The sequence below is a fragment of the Astatotilapia calliptera genome, chromosome 23 (assembly GCF_900246225.1).
Source record: "Astatotilapia calliptera chromosome 23, fAstCal1.2, whole genome shotgun sequence".
Classification (NCBI taxonomy): Eukaryota; Metazoa; Chordata; class Actinopteri; order Cichliformes; family Cichlidae; genus Astatotilapia; species Astatotilapia calliptera.
Genome location: NC_039323.1, coordinates 14,373,702 through 14,393,664, shown reverse-complemented (window position 1 = coordinate 14,393,664; position 19,963 = coordinate 14,373,702). Strand labels below are relative to the sequence as shown.

The window sequence follows — 19,963 nt, the reverse complement described above, 5'->3', positions numbered from 1 at the left end:
TTTATCTAGCTTTCGATCACCCATCACCTCCATGGTCAAGTGAGGACTAGCGCGGAGGAGGGAGAAATCCAGCTGTCTGTTCCCCTGCCTACAGCCTTGGCTACAGAAGGTCACGCCAGGTCTGGTTGAGATTAGGTGGCCCTACAGAAGCTCACTCTGTTACTGGAGGTTTCTGCTTATGATTAGATAAGATATCCTAAAGGACACCCAGACCCTCTACCCACTCTGGTCCTTGATTTTGTTTCCACCTGAGACGTGGGCACAGATTGGCCTGTTCAGATACAAGCAGCTCCTGACAGCCTTCAACAGGACCGTGTTGGAGGGCAAACAATGCGTCAGACTATGGTCTTATTGACACAATCTGCCCCTGATCTTTTGTGACCGGAGGTGGCAATAATCCAGTGAGAAAATAGAAGTGAAACAAGGGGATCTTAACATCCTAGTCTGCATTTGGGCAAGGATGTTCTTACTTAGAAGGCTGTTGGAGAAAAGACCTCATTGGTCTTCATTAATAATCCTTGACCACAGAGCGTCTAAACCCTTTACTTCTTTCAAAAAACAAGTAAAGTTGTAAAAAAAGAACTCTTTTGAGTTTTCAGCAGTAATACTGTTTGGCTTAAAAGGTGGAGCATGTAGGAAAATAGCTGTAGTCAGCTTGGCTTCCCAACAGTTACTGTGATTTCCAACACAAGACAACATCCTGGTTTTGTGGCAAAATAGAACTCCCACATGAAGCCTTCAGACCACTCTTGCAGCGTAATCAGTTTCTCCTCTGTGCATCTGCGGTTTTTGTCCAACATATTTTAGAAAATTATGGCTAAATACAGCAGCATTGTTTATTGACAGTACAGTAATTCAGATATGTTAACTGTCAGTGAAAAGACTGTAGTAGTCCTATTATAAGACTCTATTTTATGTTAAGATACTAAGGAAACTGGGACTGATGACTGAAAAGCAAGTAAGGCCTAATTTAAAGTTGGAGTTCAGTTTTAGTGTATGAATATATTTCTTGTCATTGAATTTGAAGGATTGCGCATTTATTTCACTCTAATTAATCGATCATTTCCTGAGTATGCTTTAGTGTGTTTCCTTTGCTTATTTTCTAAGCCTTCATGAAGGCGCCTGGTCAATGCATGGTACTGTAGACCTTCTCTGAGGTTTCCTCCACACCTCAGCGGATAGGGGACGAGGTTGTGACTGGGCTGCAGTACAGTCTGTATTTGGATGTTTTGAATGTGTCGTTGTGAAGCTTCAGGTTCTGGAGAACACAATGTGCCCCGGTGACTCCTAATAAGTGTCTGCTCAGCTAAGGCTTGACCAGGTAGTGGAATAAATCTGCTATTGCACATGGTGTGCATGGGCTAATATGGACAAGGGAGATTGCATGGTCAGTTTCAGACACTTTTATACACACATGTGTACAGTCGCGCAGACATGCTGCAGCTGCAGTGTGTGAGGCCTGCTTCACATCTCTTTCACGCCCATGTGTAAAAGTCATGGCTTGCAGTTTGTCTATGTTTTCAGTAAAGACATGAAAGCAATGAATTGTTTCCTGCCTGTACCAGTGAAACCATTCTTTATGGGTATTAACCAGTAGGTATGAACTGCTACTCATTGAAAGAAAAGGCACAGCTGGACCTGACTCACAATACACACTTTGGCTTCTGGCCAATCTCACACTAAAGCCGAGCTATTAAGTGCAACAGAACACCTCAGTAGTGACTGTGCAAAGTGCTTCGTCTGGATAACGTGACATTTGCAGGGATTGCTTTGACTGTACAATAACAACCAGAGGTTGACAGTATGCTAATCACTCATTTAGGAAGACTGAAGCTAGAAATGCATACAATGATCTGATTTTGAATGATCTGCGAACTTTGCGTTCAAAGTGATAAAAGTATACCTATCTGTGCTCCAAGTTTCAGTTTGAATTATCATTTTTGATTACTGACACATCCAAAAGAAGAACAGACTCTCACTGGCATTTATTAAAAGCACTCTTGATTTATATTACAAGTGACAAAAGCTGTTTTTATATCAACATAAAATCCTCTGGTTTGAAGGAGACTCTTCAATCATTAGACTGCCATAGCATATACAACCAAGTCAAGGCAGTTTTTTGTACCAGCCAAAAATGACAAATCTTGCACAAACATGCCAAGAATGTGCAACTCTGTTGTTGACTGGAAGACATCCAAGAAGAGTTGGTAAATTAGTGAGCCTGTCGTCTGGTCAGTCTGTAACTTTGGTACAGATTAAAAGTTCACGTTTGTGACGGCTTTCATATCTCTCAGCGCCCTGCCACCATGATGTAGAAATTTGTAGGTTTTGATAAAATGTCAGAACTTTTGTGCTTTGAGTGGCCAAGAGATTTTCTCTGCACATTCTTGGTCATATCAGGATACACTATTACTAATTTACGAACCTATTATTTTCATCTAGGAAACACTCTACCCATTATGCTATCGACTCATAAGTGTGTTTCTGCTTACGTTTGCAGATTAGCAGTAACCATGTTAGCATGGTTACTGTGATCATGTTTGCAGCTGGGTAGAAATTTGCTTCCAGGAGATTTAGTTTTTTGTTCATTATTATTTAAACAATTTAAAATTACAGAGTAATCAGTGGTTCATCGCTCCAGTTTGGTAAAGAGTCATTTATTTATATTTCAGCAACTTGAACCATTTGCCAATAATTTCTTTTTAAATGTTACTCCACACAATGGGTGCTGAGCAGTGCCAGGCCACATTGGGTAAAATATGTGCGATGGTTTAACTGAGCTACTCTGCAATTTCAAAGTAACATTTTTGATCTGGATTTGAAATCTAAGCCACCCCCCCAAACTCTGTTTTTTTAATTCAGTGTTTGTCTTTAACAGTAGGCTTTGTTTCATAGACTCTTAACTATCCTCTTTCAAAATATGACCACTTATGATACTGGCTTGACTGGAATTCTTTTTTTTTTTTTTGTTTTAATTTTTTTTTACTTGTAACGTGTTATTCACATTTGTCTGAAATAGAGATAGATGATTTCTTCAGCTTCAGTGGCCCTGCTCAAAGTAACAGAAAACCCTTTCCTCTCTTTTACCCATGTGGGCCTCCGAGGACAGAGAGACAGGCCAAATTGGAAAGTCAGTATTCTTGGATAGGTCAAAAGTGACTTTTGGCTGGGCTTCAATTGCTAGTAAAGCTGCAATGCCAGGTTGAGCTTGTGTGTTTCAGAAGGAAATGATTTCCTCAAATAATGTCAGAATGATTTTCACATTTTCACAAAATTGAATTACATTTTATAAAAACAGCCCAATCTTGCAGAGTAAGACAAGAGTTAGTGAGAGCGACCTGTGGACTGCTGCTCATATTTCCTCCGAGCTTGAAAGCCCTTTGGGTTTTTGAGGCAAAATAGCTTTTCGTGGCTTGACTATTAACCTGGAGGTGTTGGTGTTTTGCCACCTAAGCTCTAAAAAAAAAAAGAGTGACCTCATCTCAAAGTGTTCTTTTCTTCTCTATTTGCTCTGGTTTTAAGATGTAGGTATCAAGTTTAAACAATCTTCCACATGTTTTTTCTGTCACGTGTAGAGGTAGCCTTTTGTACTCTGCCTAACAAGCCACTGCTGCATGCGCATGAATGCACACGAGCCCAACATTACTGTAAACACTTTGTTCCCAAGTGGAGCCAAAATAAGCAATTCCAAAAAAAGGAGTCTTGTCAGGGCATAAGGTTGGGTGATAGGGTAGAAAATAAATAAAAGGGGTCAGTGATATCTCAAATCACCCATCTTTTTCTAATCAGTTTACCCTAGGCAAACATCAAACACAGCCACTGGCTCTGAATCAGGGAGAGGTAGAGCAGATGATTGCTTTATCAGCTGGAATTTGCTGATATCTTAGACTGTGAGTGACTAGCTGGAAGAACTTACCAGGCAGAAACGTAACAGTGTCAGATATGACTTTAGCTAGCACACAAGACAAACCGAACACATACAGTAAACCTGTTTAGGTCTTTCTTTTTTTTAATTGAAGCTTACTTTGGAACTTAGTAATAACCTTTATTTTTAAAAAAGTAGCGGCACTTATACATCACGTTAAAGTACAACAACATTTTTGGAAATGGACTGGTTCTTCTATAGCGCTTTTCTACTCCACTTGAGCATTTAAAGTGCTTTAAACAGGATGCCTCATTCAACAAAAACTGTATTTTCTCTAATGGCCACTTAAGGCTGGGTCCACAAACAGCAATTTTGAAATTTGGGGGCGGGGTTTACAGATACATGACCTTATAGGTACCTGTGGCCAGGAGCTGTCTGCTAGGCTTCACCTCAGCTAATTCGAGTCACTGAACCATGTTTGTGGGGTTGGTGCCTTTTATACCATTTTTATTGGCATTCTCTGACAAATAATAGGGCTCGAGCTCGCTTTTCTAGAAGACACACTGGTAACTGTGGTGTTGGCCTATATAGACTATGCATGTTAATGCCATTCTTTGTTGATCCCATTATTTATTACTGATTGTACACAGATTTGTAGTTTAACGCTACTGTACATAGTAACTTTTATGTCTGAATGAAGTGTAGAAACAGAGTAGAAAAAACGCGGGACTCAGGTGTACAAATGCTCCATTGCACGAGTCATACGTTACTATTTTTAACTGTCAGAAAAGTAGGCCAGTAATGATAAAATTCATTGACCAGTCTCAACTGGAATCAGTTGCAGATTCCCTTACAAGTGCTTTTGCTTTTTAGCAGTTGGGAGGATCCTGTTAACAAAAGCAATTAACATTTCTTTTTTTTGGTAAATGGAAATTGCCCAAAAAGGAACATAGTCCAAACAAAACACAGGACGCGATATACAGCTAAATATGCTTTTGATTTCACTGCATCTCTAATCTAGTGTTTTTTTCTTCCTGACCCTGTGCTCCCCTCTCCCCACCTTCAGTGCTGTGTTATTTACTTCAACATGTCCTGCTTTTGTGTCATATCACTAAAAGATTGCTATCCAGGCGTCCTGTCTCACTTCAGCGTCTTTTCAGGGTTTTTTTTCCCCTCTTTGGAGCTTTGCATTTAGCTGAGTACAGACTGATTATCATCACATTTAGGAGGAAGGCTCCAGGTAGCATCACCATCTCTCTCAAATATGTGGGTGGCGCTGATAAGAGCGGTCAACAGGTTTTGGTCCGCTTCTCCTTTATCTCTGAGCTTCTTTGCCTGAGCTTCCCTTCTCTCTGTACACCCTCAGTGATCCGGAAAGAACCAAGATCCAGACTGACAAGACACACGCACATACGCACACATCAGATAACACAGTATGATTGGTTCCAGGCAGTTCTCGGAGTTTGTTGTCTATGTTTTCAACTATAAAAATGTTGTGGTATGGGGTTTAGCCACAGTTTGTGTATGTCGTTGTTGTTGTTTTTTTTGTATATACTCTTGGATTTTAGTGATGATGGTTCATGTCATGTGATACATGCTGTGCTTTCTTTCTGTTTTTCTGAAGCTGATTATTATTTCCTGGGTGGGAGAGTGTGTTCCCAGATTAGTCTTACTTTTCAGATAATTAAAGGATGTTTTGGGTTTTTTTCAGAATCACTAGGGTTCATCAGGCATTTAATTAGCTCTGTCAATAAAGGAAACTCCCTTTTCCTGCAAGGACACTGAGCCGCAGTGATAGTGTGCTCTAACTGCAGGGTGCAGGTTTACACGGCTATGCAAAATATTTGATGGTGAAAGTATTTCATTACAATGTTGATGCACAGCCTTTATAAAGCACTCTTGAAACATTGTGTAATTAAGTTGGCTTGAAAGGTCCTGGAATTGCAAATGCATGCTCAAAGCAGGACAAACAAATCACCCTTTACCGTTTCAGTGTCACAGGCATCAGTAGGATCTAAATCTAACCATGTGGCTTTGCTATACAACAAAAGCTTGTCTGTGATTTGTGTTTTGTTTTTTTTCGGTTTTGTTGTAGTTGGCACTGTGTTTGTTGTTGGAGCTGATTTAGAGCTTAAAGTTGATGCTGTGTTGTTTTTTTCCTCACATTTCCATTGTTTACACATGCTACCACCACTAATGGTATGCTGCGTGACGGCTTATCCTGCTACAGCTGTCGTCCCTTGTGTGGAGTTTAATTTCAGTAACGTGATAGTCCGAGACAAGCCTCCATCCGTGGCTGCTGGCAAATGCCCCCCTTAACTGTAATGGACCCTGCACCCCTAAATCCTTGTGCCAGGCTCCTGATAATCAATCAGCCGTGCCGTGGCCTCCTGTCCCGAGCACACCCTGCAGGGTTCTCCGAAGGTAGCTGCCTCCATCAAGGACAACTCAGCGCAACCTGATCCTTACAAACACCACAAGAGGTACTTTGATGCCTGGTGCTTTTGCACCTCTTCTTTCCACACCCTGGCTGCTTGACAAGGTCTGTTGCTATGCCCACTAGCCTTACCAGACCTCACGAACACAACTCTGTGGGCAGAGATGCACACCAGCTGCTGCTGAGTCCTCATCATTGCTTACATTGTGCAACCCAGAAAGGGTTTAGATTTTTATTAATGCTGTTTTCTCATTAAACTTGGAAAAAAAAAAGATAATAATCACCACAGTTTTCACCCTTTCCGACCCCTTAGCGCCTCTTGGCACTTCCTCTTCTTGGAGCTCTGTTTATGCCTGCGTTTGCAGGTGACTCACGTCTTCTGGAAAAGTTTCTGTCTGGGTTAAAATTCCTCATCTTTTACAACTCTCCCCGACTCTCGTTTTCTTTCTACCTCCTTCTTCCATCTATTGAAGCCAGGCTCTTAGAGCCAAGCCAGGTATGATTATATCTTGGTTGTTGTTATCCTCAAAGGAGCAATACAGTCGCTTTTTCCAGTGTCTGGATTAAGTGTGGGGGGGAGCAAATATGAAAAAAAGGGGAAAAATAGTGAGACAGAGAGAGCGATGAATCTCTGATCTGTTTATTTGGATCACCATCCAGATTGCCTCATAGATAAGTGTTTAGTAATTTCTTCCATTTCCTTGTCTCATAGGGACGTTTTAACGATTTTTGCAACACTTTCATGGACCACATAACTGAACATTCTGGTTTGCATTACTCTCCTTGAGGGCTTACATCTGTTGAGGAATGATAATTGGACTTTGATGCTGACTCTGTTTGTTCTGCTAGTATCTCTTGTTAAATGACTTCATGAATCATCACAGTGACACATCGTTGTACTTCAGAAAATGACAGTCAGACTTTCCTTCTGTGCTGAGGTATATGTTAGTCTAGAATGCTGCATGGCTTCAAAAATACATCAGATTACAATGAATTCTTGTTTTAGTGACAAATGGATCAAATGGAAACAGAAAAAAGAGAAATGCCAAAAAAAAAAAAGCCTGTTCATTAACTGCATACTTCTCGATAAAGAAGATATCATTTGGCACAGTTATTATAGTCTACATGATAATGAAACAAAAGTCAACCTTTGGTATAAGTGGCAGCTTTGTCCAACATGAGGAAGCACATTGAAAAACAAATCTTTACTCGTTGAAATGAATTGTAAATCTTTGTATGTTTTTGGCACCTTGGGGGACTCTTCCTCGAAGTTGGCTTTGAGGATGTGCTTCGAGTGCGATCACAGTCTTATCTTGTTTGTGTGTGAAAGTATTCCGATAAAATGGTGCGGTTGCTTCTTGTTTATGCTTTCCCAAGATTCCTGTAATGTTTCCTCGGCAAACACTTCCAGTTTCACTGTAAAAAAATTACCAAATCAAGCTTTTAATTTAATAATACAGAAGTTTTGCATATATTAAGACATTCAAAAGTGAAAAGTGTTTTCATATATTGCACAGTTGCTGTAGCTTGTTTTTCAAGCTCCAATGACTGTATTTAAATGTAGTTGTATGTAAGTTCCTTGGAAACCATCCCTTTAGTGCTTGAAATCTGTAAGCTTAGTCTGAATATTATTGAATACAACGTGATGTTCTTTTTGTGAATCAGTGGCCACTTAGGGAGTCAGAGAGGAGGATAATGCTGTAGGGGTGGGCCAAGAAAACAACCTGCTCAATGCTTCATATCACAACCTACTCGACCACCCCAAATTTATGACAGCATACAGCATAGTCAACAGTTACTGCTGATAAATTACTTTACCTACCATTGATGTTCTGCTCTATTTATGATAGAGCAGGTCTGAAAATGTGATAGCAGAAATTTATTTGTTTTTTTTTACTTTGCTTCTTCTTGCTGGTTAGGTGAAGGCACACAATGCTACTTGGTCGCTAAAACCGTGCTAAAACCAGCTTGGTTGAGGCTGCATGTTGAAAAATTAGGCTTAAATGTGGCACGGAGGCGCTTTTACCAGTACTGAGCTTTGAAACGACAAGCTGGAAGGGAAGATGTGTCGCAGATGTGCCATAAAGGCCAGCAGTTTTGACAAAACTCCAGTGTTTGACACCCCGGGAATAAGCATGGACCGTAAAATATCAACTTGGCAAGAGCAAATGTAAAACAATATTAAAGGGATAAAGGATATTGTACTCTGTTCAGTATTTAGTCTGGTTCAGAACCTATAACAAACTGTTTACTTTTTCCATTAATAAATCCATCTAAATGAGTACTGCAGTGTTTGCAAATACGTTTTGTAGTGACTGAAAACATATGAGTGTAGCAGAAAATGTTAACGGTTTCAATTATAGCGTGTAGATCTCTGTCTCGATAATACGCACTCCATAACCACATCTGAGCAACTTAATGCTCAGCCTGTTTTTCACTAATTCAAGCACTGCTAATAATAACCTGTCAACTTGCTTTTTAATCACCATCACTCTGTTTTCAGCTCATTTGTTCTGTTATTGAAGTACAAAAGCTATATTTTGAGTTCAAAAGCAAAAGCTGATCTTGTGCTGAGCTGTGAATAATTAACTTACTGTGGTGTTGTTTAGATCCTAAAATATGAGTCCTTGTGGGTTCAGTTAGTGATTTACAGCTTTTTACTGCTGACACACAGAATGGAGCTGATTTGATTAGTCTGTGAATACAGAGAGGAGGAAGTTTAAAGATGAGTGTCAGACAGACCTCTGAACCCCCCGAGAGTGTCAGTTCTCATCAGTGACAACAATAGAGAATTTTAACAGTTTGTTAGTAAGTTGGTGTTTTTCAGTTTGAGTACAATTTAAAGAAAATGATGGAAAGCCAGACCCTTGCCTGAGATGATTTTGGGTTAAGTCTCGCACTTTGAACCACCTGACTCACTTTGGCGTAAGTGAAGGCTAACACTAGAAACGAGAAACATCAGTTAAGGTCCCAAAACACACACGTTTGTTTTCGCCATTTCACTAACAGACTGTGAAAATCTATTTTAATGGGAGTCTGAAAAAAAGGCATAGTTGCAAGCTGTAGAGATGGTTACAGGGACCCGCCACTTACTATTTTTTTCCCCGTGAACAAAGACTCCACTGTGTGAAAGTTAAGAGCCCTCTGAGGATACATATCAGAGCTAAGCAAGTGCCTTTTAGGGAGAACACAGCACGCCGTCTTTGTAAGTTTATCAGCAAAGTGAGTACATAAACAACCACAAAGCTAGATAACGTAGAACAATTTACATCATAACAGAGCTGGATTTTCACCAGACTAGTAGCAGTTGCCTGATATTAATGCTTATACAAAACAGAACATGAGAATATCAAAGCTTTGACATTTGCCCAGTTCAGCTGTGTGAAATCAGATCATGTTATGTACTCTGACTGATCTCGTAGGATTTGTGTTTTTTACTCTTCTCACTTCCTCAATATACTTGTGGTAACAGGGCGCTAATTTCTCTCTTTCTTTTTCCCCTTTTCCCCTCCCTTTTTTTTTTGCTCTTGCCAGGTTGACTTACATCTGAAGCCCATCCAGTCAATGCTGCACCACCAGAAGCCCCTGGTCTTCGTGCTCAGCTCCCCCCAACCATTGATCTGGAATGTCAAAACAGAGAACCTGGCTCTGCGCATCCAACATACCTTTTATGTGAGTCCAGAACACAAAAAATCCTTTAAGTCCTGCTTCCTAAAACTGTGTATTCATTTCCTCACAGGCTAAACCGCATTACTGTTTCAGTAGCCTTTTCTATGAGTAACATATTTGAAGCGATGTAAATTTGCGGAGGAGGCCGTTCTGCACTTCAAAGGGAGGTTTCCAATGTTTTGGGGGCACATCTGGTCAACGCGCATGTGCAGTCATAGCTTGTGTAGAGCCGTGCATAATGTTTCATCTGGTGCAGTGGATTCTTTAGTCGTAATATAATTTTGGAAGTATTTAGCGGAAGTTTGACTCACATTATCTTATACAGGATGCAGCTGTAAGAGGTTGTTTTTACGCTCATAAATGGGCCAAAATGTATTTATCTAACACAATCTGCTTCGTCAGCTTTATTCATGCTCGACATCCACCGAGTCGTGTCCCCCACCCTTCTTTACACAGTCCTGTTGATAGCTTGGCTGCTGTTCATATGACACTGGGTGTATCCATGTATCACAAAAAACCCCTCAGCGGTGAAGATGTGGTACCAAAAACTGTAGCACTAAAGCTTCACCAACTTTATCCTTTCGTCTACTGATTTTGTTGAAATTGTCGTACAAGTTGGTTTGCAAGCAAGTATATAATATTGATAAATCCTGTGTTTTTCTTTCTACAAATGTAACTTTTATTTGTTACAAGATCTCTTCCTCTTGCTTTGCAGACTGAAGTTTTTCTTAGGACTCGGGTGGAAGAGGCAAAGATTTAGTGAAGGGTATCTTAGTGAAGTTGGAGCCAGGTCCCCTGGGGAGTCAGCCATATTTAGTGAAGGTACCAGGGGGCCTCTCTGGGAAACTTAATAAAAATGTAAAAATGCACTGCTTCAGTGCTCTTGTTCAAAGCCCGTGTATCACATGAGAAAATCAGTGCGAAATGAAACCCAGAAGCCTCCGCTGTAGCTGTGGTCTCTGTTGTAGCTGTGGCTTCACTGTGCTATATAACTATGAAAACTTCGCTTTGCATTCATGTGAGCTGAAGGCTTTTCTGTATTGCTGGCTTCCCAGAAGTATTCATTTTTCAATTTCTATGTTAACACCAAAGCATTGTGCAAGAATGCAGCATCAGGTACGCAAATTATTTCCATATGTGGTTGAGAGTTTTCAAGCTTACTTCTTAAGCTCAAAACATCTTCCCATAAAGCCAATGTGATATGGAGGAGAATATGGACAAATGGCAAAAGCCTTGTGTTACGCACAGGCGCATAACACAAGGACAGCAAGAGGATCCAGTGACTTTGGGAGCTTTTTGCTGGCAGCGCTTCAGTCTACTGGCCCTGTTACAGGAAAGGGTCACTACAAGTCAATAAAGTGGGTCATCACTTTTATCCAGTGCAGACTTGTATCCTGATAGATGTTGTATCTTCCAGAATCATAATCCCCCAGTCAATGAATAGTTTGCCAAAAGTTTGAGAATGATGTTAATCTTGCTTTTATCATTTCTCAAACTGGTGGAAAACCTATGTGAAATGTTTGAGTCTGACATGTTAAACACTCTCCACTGCTATCATAAAAACACTGGTAATAACCTTAGGAACCAGTTGCTAAATGCTAAATGCATTTCAGCTTTTATAGACTCCACTTGGTGTATACAAAAGTTGTCCAACATAACCCACTGTAAAACACACAAGCAAATGCACGATGCTTAACATATCCAGCAACAACAACAAAAGCAAAAAACCCAAAATATTAACCGTAATCAAATATTACTCCCAAACAAAAAAGTGATTAGCCAGCCAAAATCAACAGAAAGCATCAAATTCACTGAGACGAGCCTTGGAATGGTCGCAAAATCTAACCTAACATCAGAATTAAACGGACGAAGAAGAAAGAGGAGGAACGAGCTTCCTGTTCTCTTTTATTGGCTTCCAGCTCATTAGACCAGACCAGAGACATCTAAATAAAGAGTGAACAAATTATGAGGGATGGATTATAGAGTCTGATTTACAGATAACCAGAGGGCCAAGGGCACATAACAGCTAAAGCTGTCTTCACTCATGAACATTGGGCAGTATCTGGAGAATTAGCTTGTCCTCAAGTACCCTGTCTCACATGTAGCACACAGCAGAGCATAGTCTGCTTCATATGTGTTCTTACTACTGAAAACTGGTTTAGAGACAATGCCACTTGTGTATTATGTTACAACTTTCAACAGAGAGGTTCTCCCGTAAAGGCTCAGTCATGTCTTGAAACAAACTTCTTTTCCTTTAATTTGTCACCTCTCCATATCTAATTTTAAGAACTACGTACTCCAATAAAATGTTCTGTGTGTCCCAGCCTGGTTGACATTTAGAACAGTAATTCACTGAGTATTAATAGGCCTCTGCTAGATCTTATGAAACCTTATAGGCTTGTGTGACAGGGACTTTCATCACAGAGTCATATTAGGTCTCATCACCTCTGCATCAAGAGTGATTCCTGTACAATAAAGTGTTTACATAGTTAGCTGACAAGGTTTTGTTTTTACTCATCGTGTATCCTAGAAAGGTTTCTTCTATTCTTAGAGAAATTTAGAAAATCTGTTATTTTTTTTTAAATAAAGCATTAACAGACATGTTTGAAGTTCCTAAAATTCACTAACCAATATGGGATCTGTTTGTCCTTGAGTGGGATCATAGTTTTCAGAGAAATTTACTACATTAGGATATTAGGCCTGAGTGCTAAACAGCCCTTTTAATTATCATTTCCTGTACAAATGGAAATGTTCTCATGTCAGAAAGAAACGGATGCATTTCATACAGATGGATGAGCATCTGGCCAGCTTGTGTTTTCTTAAGCTCTGATAATGTGTGGCCAGTGAGATGAGTGTTTCTGCAAAGACCAGCAGGTCAGCATCACACTAAATATCTTCCCTTGTCAGTGGTGGCGAACAGACAGCAGCTGAAAACCATCATTTTAAAGAAAACTTCGAGGCAGAGCTAATGCTGTGAGTGTAACCATGTTGGCAAGGTTTTAATAACTTCAGCTTAATCTCCAATTAACAATATCCTTTATTGCATTTTCTTTTTAAATGATAAAATGTATTCTTACATCTTTGACTTAATTCACAGTATTCATTAAATTGAAGCATTTTAGACCCAACCAAACCGAGGCGTCAGCTTTCTCTTGTTTGCACTTTAGTAAAATATTTGTCCGACACATAATAGCAGCTTTTGAGCGAGCTGAAAAGAGATAAAGGGAATTTAAACACTGTAGGCCGAACTAATGGCTTTGACTGACTACAGGGGCCCCTGCTGAATTAGGTGTTAAGTATTTCTGTTTGAGTGGCAGCACTGAGCCCTCTGGCAGTGTTGGTATCTTATCCACCAGCCTGACTGCTGCACATTGCCCAAAGAAGTCCCGGATCTTCTCAGGTTCTCTCCACAGTGACACCTCCTTAACATGCCACAAAACTGAAATACAACTCAACATCTTGCTTGAGTCTTCTCCTAACTGTTAATTGGTATTCATCTTCGTCATCTCCAATAACTGTCATAACTAATTCTAATCGATGTTTGGTCAGACCTGCTTTATGCTTTTACCTTCATCCATTTTTTTCCCTAACCACTTGTCAAAAGGTGGAGTAAACCCTGGAAAGGTTCATCACAGGGCTCTTTGAAATCCACGCCTTTAATGAGGTAGAAAAGGTTCGTTTCTGGTACTGCACATGAAACGACAACTGACCATGACCACTGATGCAAAAAAAGGTCAGCACATTAAGGAACTTTCCACTCTTTCTGCTTTAGAAAGGAGTTGAGATGTTGCTTTAGTGAGAGCAAAGAGTCAAGTTAAGTCGGTTTTGGACTTAACACTTCAGAATAGAAACCCTATGCCAGACCTCCCTCACTTGCCTTTCCACTGGAGAGGCTGTTTCCTGCGACTAACAGGACTCTGAATCAGACCTGCCAGTCCTTGTTTCCTGGTCCCTGTGCTCAGGGCTCCATGGACACAGATGGGCTGCCTGGAAAAGCTTCAGAGATGTTGAGCACACTGTTACTGTTGGCCACTGGACTCCGATGGCTTTTAAAATGCCAGACTTTTGTTGTAAAACATGCCTTCCACAGTGCTTTTTGTCAATCACCTGCAGGTGGGAATCATTGCGTTTCTAAACTGACATGAAATATGAACACTGAATAAAGGCCAAATTTTATTTTACCAAGGGACACCATGATTGGAAGTGAGACATCTGCAAAGTGTGCTTTGCTGACTTTGTGGCCAAATGCATATATTTCTTCTTGTGGGTTTGAGGTTGAGCTGTGTTGCATCTTCGCTTGAAAGGCTTGATCTGGAGCAAATGTTTTATGACTTTTCATGGAACAACACTGTTTAAGCTGTTGGCATGTATGTTGTCCACTGCCTGGTTGCCAAACTTTGCCTTTTCACTCTAGTATTTCTTTCATTATTTGTAGGCTCATAGTTTGAGCTCCCTCCTCACTGTAATCACCAATGGAAACCATGGGTAGCCACTAGTGTTTTTATTTGGAGACAGTAATGGCAGAGGAACGCTCCAGAGTGGCGCTGAGACATATGGTATTGTTTTCTCCACAACAGAGCCTGCCAGTTCACAGGAACACATCTGCAGAGAGCAGCATGATTAGGTCCCAGTATCTCATTGAGTAAGAGAAGATCAAATCAGCCACCAAAGCATTTATCACATTAATATCAGAGAGTTATTGCATGCTCATAATATCCATCAACTCATTCTGCACTTTCCATCACCCTCCTGTGTTTGCAACACCTCTTATTTTCCAAACAGCTTTTTGCAATTTCCCAGACTAAGGGTGTTGCTCAGTGAGAACGCAGCTCGTGATAATTGATCTCAAACATTTGGCATGCTGTCTCCCTTTTGCTCCACATATGGCCATAACATGTTGATCCATACAGGCAGAAAGAGCCGGAAATATACTGTTAAATGTTTGGGATCTTCAGGACTGGCAGATGTGCTTTTATCTTACATGATTTTTAATATATCCTTCATTGAAAACACTGAAAATGCAATGACCAGATGACCAGAATCAGCTTTCTGGAATCCTTTATTTATCCAGGTAAAAATCTAATAGAGAATAAGATTGTTTCTTTTTTAAGAGGGCAGCAGAAATGACAAGAAAAAAAAACGATTTAATCTCTCCAACTGTAACCACTTTCAGTAACATGGTTGACTAAAAGTACCATTATGAACATGAAAGCATGTATGTCAGTGCCAGAGGTCTAAAGTTAATTTCTAACAACTGCAAAATTTGAGAAATGTCTCTCTATTCAGGGCAGTCATGTCTTTAAACTTCGATTTTCTTGCTCATGTTACTTTAATCAGAAAAAGAGTGGTACATTAGTAGCCTCCAGAACTGATCCAATAATTTTGGAAGCTGAAACATCAGACTTTCTGTTGAAACATGCAAATTTTGACTTCCCCAGCTTGGTAGTCTAATATATTTACTGTGACTCAGCTTCAAAATAACTGACACCATTACAGAGAACTCAGTATGGCAGCACTTTGTTAAAACAGATCTCCACCCGAGAGTAGAGACAATTTTACTTCACAAGTATTTCTTTTCTACAGCTCAGTCGGGAACCGCTGGAGCCCAAAAACGAAGCCAACATCGAAAGCCTCACAAGCTCACTTCCTACAGTGTCCACTTTACACTAATTTACGTCACTGAACGGGGCCCTCCCTACCAGTTTGTGCAATTTTTGTGTCTTTTGGGATATTTTCAATGGAAATATCTAACAAATAATATGGCAGACTGTGTAGCACAGAACGTTTATGCTTTGGTTTTGTTGAGTGAAATTCTAGTGCCTTAGGTTATTTAACCCTATGTGTCACTGTGTTGCACCTACACACTTTTTAGAAGCAGCTTGCTAACTAGGCATGCTAGGATTAACCGATAACTTAGCAGTTCAACAACTCGACCAAATACGGTCACTTCTGGCTCCAAAAGACAAACATGGTTGCAGCCAAATTGTTGATGTTGGGTTTCAAAATATATACAGTCCATGCTACAGCCCTATAAGGACATGGATACAATGCAATCATCTTTAAGATCTTTTTCCAGAGTTTCCTGACACGAGAATAAGCAAAATGGATTAACTAAAGCACCCTGTTTAAGTACACCAGCAACGAAACTAGCACCAGAGAACTGAATGACAGCTTATGTAAACAGTACGCAGTACAGTATATTTATATTTATAAATGCCATTTAAGAAACTACACTTTGGTTTCCAGCACTTTTTGGTCTACCAGGCGTGCAGAGAGAGGCCGAGCAGAGAGAGAGAGTTTGTTAAAGCCCAGAGTGGGTGTCTCACTTCCCCGTTTCAAATTCCTGAGGTTTCCAGCACTCTGGAAGGCCTGGAGCTAATTTGGCTTTCAGGCTTTCCCCTCTAATTCTTTGCGACTAATTATGGTCGTATTCCCGCAATTAAACTGATAAACTCTGCTGAGCTTGGCAAGGATACCCCGGCCCCTCCCCGGCAGCTTAGCGCACCACCCCTCTCATCTTCGCCATCTTTCTTTCTGTTGCTTCTTACTGTAGTAAACACACTAAAAATAAAGTCAACCTGAATTCTTCGACAATGTCTGTCTCCTAGGCAGCAGTATTTACAGCCTCTGGTGACAATGCCAGGAACACTGAGAGGAGCGTCCAGAGGTCAGACAGATGTTGTGCATGTGGAGATTTGAAAAGTTATGTCTGAAAAGCCTAAACAGTCAGAAGGGATATTACTCTGTTATCATTGAAGCATGATTGCAATTTAGGGACAACTTCATAAACTCATCACAGAGAAGTGGTCTGACGTATTATTTCTCAGATTCAAATGGATTTATTGTTTCAATTGCACCTGCCAGCACTGTCTCAGCTCATGCATACAGATAATATACCTTGGAGGAAAGAAAAACAAGGAGGTGGGCTGTCTAGACCGTGCGCTAGGATTCATTTGGATGTTTGGTAGGCTTTCAGTAAATATGTATGTGAATGTTTATGTCTTTGAAATGAAGCTCTGAATTCCAGTAAGTTGCAAAGGTGGTCTTTTCCTGAAAAAGTTTGTATTTTCTGTTTTTAATATGTAAATGTGCTTGCCTTCTTGGTTTGTGTGTGTCAAAGATATGTGTTGTCCCTCGTGGGATATCTGTAGCCCCTTGTGGCCACTTTAAAACACAACTATACATTTGTGATGACGCACTACACTGGAAACCAGACACCTGGTTGTGTAGAGGAACATGTGTAGAAATATCCTGAGCATACTTGTACAAGCTTTGCAAAAAAGTGAGAAGTTCAATCGTATTTAAAGAGTTAGTGCTTTGCTGTGTTTTACAGTTTATATTTTTGTGATGCAATAAGAATGAGCAACATTGAAGTGCATGTAATTCTCAACAAGTGAAACACTTTTAACAGAAAACATTTTCTCTGAAATTGAGTTGGACGTGAGGAAAGCTGAAAAAACTGAAGAAAACACGTTATATAGAGCAGGTAACGTTTTATCCCAACAGTTCCTTTGTTCCTTACACTCCTGCTTTTTTTCTTCTCCTCCAGGTATCTATGGGCTCACAGGTCAGGTTTAAGCCGGAAAACTTCTCCCTCTTCACCCGCATACAGCAAGAGACCTTTCCCCACGGCAATGAGCAACTCCTCAACTGGGCCCAGAAGAAGTACAGGGCAGTCACCTCTTTCTCTGAGCTCAAGATGACTCAAGACATCTACATCAAAGTCGGAGAAGGTGTGCACCAGATTCCCAAAATTCCCAAACATAGCTCTGGGCCCCAAGGCACTCCTCCACCCCATTCCCCTTTAGCTTTCATAACTTTACTTAGCTTTTGTGTTTTAGCCCAGGCTAGAGGTTTACATGCACTACGCTAGAAAAAGATTTTCCTTCCCTCAAAAGACAGTCACCCTTTCACACTTTTTAACAGGCCGCCTGTGGTATTCCTAAGTTTTGCTTGCTTACAGCCTCAAGAGTTCTTGGAACCCAGAACAAAAATGGTTGTATTTCTGTAACATTGTAACATCTTTAAAAATGACTGGGTTCAGAATAAAGCCAATACATTAAAAAAAACAAACATATATAGGCAAGTACTTTCTCTACAAGACAAAAAAATGATCCCATTTAAATTGGAAATGTCACGCTTTTATCATCCTTATTTCAAACTTAAAATCCTTGTATCAGAGCAAGCAAACAAAAAAAACCACACATAGACGTTTGTCAGCAACAACTCTGCAGTTATCGACAGTGCAAGGGTTTTTGTGTTTGACAAGAAATGAAAAATGTAGCTGTAAAACAAAAGTTATGGCAGCTGAACTACGAAGCCAAAATGATGAGTTTAGTACTTTGACTTACTGAATTTTGGGGCTTACAGACACTAAAGTAGTTGCTACTTTGCTGTTAATACACCAGAAGACTTTATAGTGAAGCCAAACAAACACACAGTACTGCTTTTCATTTTTTAACAAGGTGCAAGGTGTCATATTCTGTAGTTGGGGGAATAGGTGGTAGTTTTACCAGGAAAGAAAAAAGTTAGGAGGGAAAGATGAGGTTAGAAAGAATTAGACAAATTCTTTCTGGTTTTTTCAATAAGTTGAGGGAGGAGGGTTTCTCAAGTGAAGAGCACAGAAGGAGTCTCCAGGGTGGCTATGATTGATTTTCACACATGTTCAAGATGCAGAATTACAATTCTTTATTTTCTGCTCTCACATTGTGAACAGACAACACATCCGACTCTGCATTTCATCAGCTCTCAGACGAGATAACTTGTTTTTAATGAGAATCTATTACTACATGAATATAGAGCAAAGCTTGTGTCCAGAAAGAAATTAATGGCTCCACTAAGTAAGTTCTCTCTGTGTTTTGTTAGTTTCTGTGGAGAGCGGAGAGGTTGCTCAGCCTTCACGCTCTTGGCTGGTGTCATTAGGGGCTGTGGTTTGGCAAAACCTCAGAGTGCCATGATGTTTACTTCAAGTAAAGAGCTGTAGATTTCCACTCCTTCACATCTTCAGAAGTGTTTCATGAAGATGGAGAGATCCTCACTTTGCTTTCTAGCATGCCCACACTCAAGGTCTCTCCTCAGCTCTTTAAGTGCCACAAGAGTTCCGGAGAGGAAGGTGCCAGCCTTCAGTTTACACTCTGTCCAAAGTTCTGTTTGCCAAATAAGGAAGCATCTGTCTGTGTTTTCCCGTTGTGCTGAGAATGAGCACAACTTTTCATCTTAATGAATTTTTTGAACTGTTGTGAAATTGAAGGAAAAAACACAAGAAGTTTTGATGACTGAGCATGAATATTATTGTCCTGTTATTGCAAAAGAATTCTGGTAAAACATCTTGCTAAGATTTCCCACATAAAATCTAATTTCCCTGTTGATGGCAAGACAGATTATGCCAACCAGGGCAACCTCGTTGGGCGCACAACCCAGGGCCTTGTTAGTGCTGCGAATAGTAGCTGCAGGGTTACAAGAGCAACTCTGCTGTAGATGGGAACAGCTGGGTTAAAGCAAATGTTCAGTCTTCCGAAGGTTTCGTGAGCAGGACGTTGAATTCGTCACTAGAGCAGGGGTTGCTGTTCTGTTGTTGACATCAGGCTCTGACCTCTCTGTGGTAGAGAAGTACCAGAAGCTATATTTCTCCTTTGCAGGATCAAAATAGTTTCACAGCCCCTCTGAACAGTAACACAAACTTTTCTCCACTTTCAGATCCACTGTCTTCTGACACCTGCAAGATTGATTCCAAGTTCCTGTCTTTGAACTACCTGGGCAGCTACAAGGAGCCACAGACATCAAAAGGCTGCGTCCTCTCTGTGCCCCACAAAGACAAAGAAGTCCACATCATTGAGCTCCAAGCCCCAAACGCCAGCAGGTGAGCAGCCAAGGCTGCAGAGGCCAAGAATACATGTTGTCACGGTTTATTTTTGAGGTCAGGATGCTCTCAATAATCTCTGTGGAGTTTATTTTGGATGGGAACTAACATGAAGGCGGAGGGGGGTTATGTT

At 40.5% G+C, this 19,963-nt stretch overlaps 1 protein-coding gene across 3 annotated transcripts in view; it reads left to right on the top strand.

Moving 5' to 3' along the window:
- tgfbr3 (transforming growth factor, beta receptor III) overlaps positions 1-19,963 on the top strand; it is a 70,647-nt gene that overhangs the window by 28,550 nt on the left and 22,134 nt on the right. For all 3 annotated transcript variants that reach the window (XM_026160147.1, XM_026160146.1, XM_026160145.1), the window contains exons 4-6: positions 9,837-9,974; positions 17,521-17,704; positions 19,668-19,830. In XM_026160147.1, the coding sequence (XP_026015932.1) occupies positions 9,837-9,974; positions 17,521-17,704; positions 19,668-19,830 (485 nt within the window). The remainder of the gene's footprint in view (positions 1-9,836; positions 9,975-17,520; positions 17,705-19,667; positions 19,831-19,963) is intronic.